We start from the raw sequence: 4,431 nt of genomic DNA on the forward strand, positions 1-4,431 counted from the left end.
AATACATCAAGTAGTACATCAGGTTATACATCAAGTAACACATCAAGTAATACATCAAGTAATACATCAAGTAATACACCAACAGTAATACACCAACAGTAATACATCAAGTAGTACATCAGGTTATACATCAAGTATTACATCAGGTTATACATCAAGTAATACATCAAGTAACACATCAAGTAATACATCAAGTAATACATCAGGTTATACATCAAGTAATACATCAAGTAATACATCAGGTTAACTCAGTGTTTCCCATAATGCATCATGATGGTCGCTGAGCAGAATGTACCATCATGCATTGCGTTGACAGCAAGAAAAATGGCGGAGAGACGAGGGAAGCGAGGGAGGAGCAGGAACAAACCAACCTGAGGACCTTTGTGATTTCAAGTGTTAATGCTAAATGCAAAATGAACATTTAACATTTGTTATGGTATTTTCCAGCGGCCCATTGTTGTTATTGTTATGTTTGAAAGTGCTTCCTCCTTCCTGCATGTGTCAGCGTGTGTTTCTCTGTGATTAGCAGGTTATAAACCTAATTTACCACTGACCGGATCACCTGCTGTTTTCATGGCTTCTTGAAACTGGGGCAGACGACACAAAGTTCAAACTCTGATCTTCAACAGTTTGTGACAGCAGCATCGACTGTGAAAACACTTTTACAGACACAATCATTTTGGCTTTATATTTACATCTCAACTTAAAAAAGGTCAGAACTCTGTTTCTGTTTCATAGTTTTTATTATTTTGATCACAATATTAAAACCACATCACTAGGCTGCTGTTGAATAAACACTTTTACAGACAGAATCATTTTGGCTTCATCACATCAAACAGACAAATGTTCATATATGTTGGATTATTGTGTGAACAGACTTTATGTGATTAAACATGAATCATGTCTCATGTGTGAGTTTTAATAAAGTTTGTTGAATGTGAACAATGATCAGCTGTTATTGATAAATGTGTTTTTATGTGGATCTTCATCAGTTTGCTCGACTTCATGGATCCACACGAAATCTAAATGATAGAAAACATTTTCCATGGAAATAAAAAACAAACCAAAGATAAAGATCAGAAAATAATGAAATCTTTTTACACACGTGGAAAAGTCGACAGGAGAAATAAAAACGAGTGAGAAGTAAAAGGAGAAATAAACAAAGCTTTAGAATAACGAGTTTAACATTTAAATTCAGCAGATTTCTCTTGAAGAAATAAACATGATGAATAAAATATTTATCTCTAACTGCTCTGATCCAGCGTCACAGAGACATTCACAGGTAACAGCTTCAAGTGATCTCCAGTGTAAAAGTATGGAAACATCTTCTCAGTGAAAGTGTGTGTGAAGGTGTGAATGTGTGTGTTAGTATCAGGATCAGAGAACGACAGTTCTCCTCTGTTCCAGTCCAGTTTCACTCTGATCCTCTGGATCTTCTGCACAGAGAGATCAGATGATCCTGATGGTGACCGTGCTTTGTATTTACCTTCATAGAACCATATTCTCCATGATTCAGACAGTTTGATTCCCTTCCTCGGGACAGACTCTGCTCTTACACCCAGTGCCCAGTCAGTACTGTCTCCAACCAGGACGTCCCAGCTGTGAGTCCCTGAGTTAAAACCCTCAGATCCCAGGACTGAGAGGTAAACATCAAACCTCTCTGGATTGTCAGGAAGCTTCTGTCTCTCTCCTCGTCTCAAACTGGTCAGATCTTCAGACAGGACGAGTCCTGGATGAGCAGAGTTTGGGTCCAGAACCACAGGACTGTAGGAGACCACGTCCTTCATCTTGTTCCAGATGTTGAAGCTCAGGTTGCCCAGATGTTTGGCCTTGTCTATCAGAGCTCCTGAGGCCAGCTGTGGATCATCCAGCAGGGGGCGCTGCTGGACTCGTTCCACTGCAGCCTTGTAGTTGAGCAGGAACGAGACGTCTTCAGCTCTCAGCTCGTCCTCTGTGGTTCTGATTGTGTCTGAAAGAGCCGTTATGTCTCTGCTCAGAGCCTCAATCTTCTTCTTCATCCTCCGACTCTTCTGCTCCTCTTCCTCCCTCAGTGCAGCCATCCTGGCCTCCTCTTCCTCCTCCAGAAACTGATGAAGCTTTTTAAACTGCTCCTTGATCTGCGTCTCTGTGAGTCCGGCTTGGACCTTAATGTGTTCTCCTGTTTGTTCAAACTCTACTTTAACACGTTCAAAACACTGTAACTTCTCCTTCAAGGGCTCCAGAGTTTCCTGAAGCTGCTTCTTGTGTTGTTGTGCAGCTTCATCGATGGGTCTGAATCTGTGGTCGCTGTGTTTTTCTGAATCTCTGCAGATGACACACACTGGCTGCTGATGGTCCAGACAGAAGAGTCTGAGTTTCTCTGAGTGCTGACTGCAGAGAGCATGTGAAGAGCTCTGATCTCTCTCCTGTAAGAAGGTCTCACACAGGTTCTTCAACACCAGGTTACCAGGTGGTTCTGACCTTGAAGATCTTCTCTTACAAAGTGGACACTCTTTTACTTCTTTGTCTTTCCACCAGCTCTTCAAACAGTCTTTACAGAAGCTGTGGCTACATGACAGAACGACAGGATCTCTGAAGACATCACGGCAGACGGGACAGCAGTGATCCACTTCTGATCTGGAAGCCATTGAGTCTCCAGGTGAAGCTGAAAACAGACAGTCAGTCAGTCACAGCTCCACGAACTTCACTGAGGTTTACTTCCTGTCTGAGTCGAGGTGTTAGTTAAACTCACGGTCAGTGTGTGGAGCGTCGGCAGGTTGTAGTTTGACTCTTCTCTCCTGTAGCTGGACTCACTCAGGACGTCTGGTCTGGTTTGGTTTAGTTTGGTTTGGAAGGTGAATGTGATCGTCTGGTTTTCAGCCTGCGTCTCTTCCAGGAGTAACAGATGTTTCCTGGTTTCTCAGGTGAGTCAGGAGAGGGTGGAGCTTGAGATGCTGGATGATAAAACCTGTAAAACCTGAAACAAATGTACAAGCAGCTCTGCTGCCAGTACAAACTATGCACCCCCCCCTTATGGACTGCTCTCTAACACTTTAACTCTTAACTGTGCCAGATTCATCTGCCTGTGCAATATCAACGGTTCATGTGCAATACATTCACTGTACATATTCTCACACTGCACATATCTTCACTGTCTTTACACTGTATACATTAGTTTAATTACATTCATATATTTCTATAGTTTTAAATTCCTCACACTTAAGTATTGCATGTTACTTATTACCTGCTGATGTCTTTTTGACTCTTGCTGCTGTAATACTGCAAATGTCCCATTGTGGGACTAATAAAGGATCGTCTCATTTTCAGTTAAATCTGCGTTTTAAAATTCGTTGAAAACTGAAATTTGAACGTCTACAAGTTTAGGAGAGCTGGTCAAACATCTGCAAAGAATTATTATCATGAAAATAAATGTCAAATACAAGTTTTAAAAAGCTGACATCTGTAAAGTCATTCCATGAACTTCACTAAAACACATTTTACTTTTACATACTTACATATACTTGCATTTTAAAGCTATTGAGCAGATGCAAATATCCCAAAATGAACCAATATCCCACAAATAACCAGTTTCACTTGTGACTTATGAGGTCAAAAGGATTTCAAGTCTTTCAAGTCAGTTTCCCTTCACTTCTCTGTCATGTGTGCTTTTGCTTTTCTGGACAAAAGGTTCAATACATTCACAAGCTGCTCTGCTCTGTCGTCCTCGCAGCTTCACAGTCAACGATCAATTCGGTCCTAATTATGAAAGTTATTTCGGCCCCGGAGAGCCCTCCGACTGAGAGGAGAGCGAGGACATTTACCCGTCCTGTCATTTTAATTAGATCCAGATTTACCTTGCACCATCTTAAAGGGCCCCGCGGAGGACGGCAGGAGTTCAACTGGCTTTGGTTTCTGTGTCTGAGCCTCAGTTTGCTCAGAGACGGGATGTTCAACAAGCTCCACGAGAGGGTTTCTACTGACTTTACCACCTCATGCCTGGAAGCTGCCACGTTCAATGTATTATCAACTGCACTCCTCCTGTTAAATCTGAATTTATTCACTATTATTGCACTGGGCAGAGGTTGTTTTTATATCTAACTGAGCTTATCTTGCACTTTAGTTTTCAACCAAGCAGAATTATGAATGTGTCTTCCCTGATTTACAGAGTTTAATAGAAGCAGCGTCTCCTCGATGATTCACATGTCTGAGAATATTGTTGAAATTGGAACAAAACCCAAATCATCCACATCAAAACGCCCAAATGACTCAACTGGAAAAACTTTGTACTTTTCAGTTATTAAAACCAACGGTGCTGGGGAGGGAAGTTAACGAGTAAGAATCAATTAACGTTTAGGCTACGAATTAGACGTGATGGTGAAAACTATCGGAATCATTTACAATAATTTGCGCAAGTTAGCAAGCACACAAACAAACAGAAACACAGGGATGAGT

The 4,431-nt window shown here is 41.4% G+C and overlaps 1 protein-coding gene across 1 annotated transcript; it reads right to left on the reverse strand.

Moving 5' to 3' along the window:
• Positions 1-1,244: 1,244 nt before the first annotated feature.
• LOC118099476 (nuclear factor 7, brain-like) lies at positions 1,245-2,784 on the reverse strand. The gene is made up of 2 exons (XM_035144124.2): positions 2,732-2,784; positions 1,245-2,644 (listed from the first exon to the last, which is right to left on the reverse strand). Exon 2 carries the CDS (start codon positions 2,625-2,627, stop codon positions 1,245-1,247), a length of 1,383 nt encoding a protein of 460 aa, XP_035000015.2. The 5' UTR covers positions 2,628-2,644; positions 2,732-2,784.
• Positions 2,785-4,431: the final 1,647 nt, after the last annotated feature.

This window comes from Hippoglossus stenolepis, chromosome 20 (genome assembly GCF_022539355.2).
Source record: "Hippoglossus stenolepis isolate QCI-W04-F060 chromosome 20, HSTE1.2, whole genome shotgun sequence".
Taxonomy (NCBI): domain Eukaryota; kingdom Metazoa; phylum Chordata; class Actinopteri; order Pleuronectiformes; family Pleuronectidae; genus Hippoglossus; species Hippoglossus stenolepis.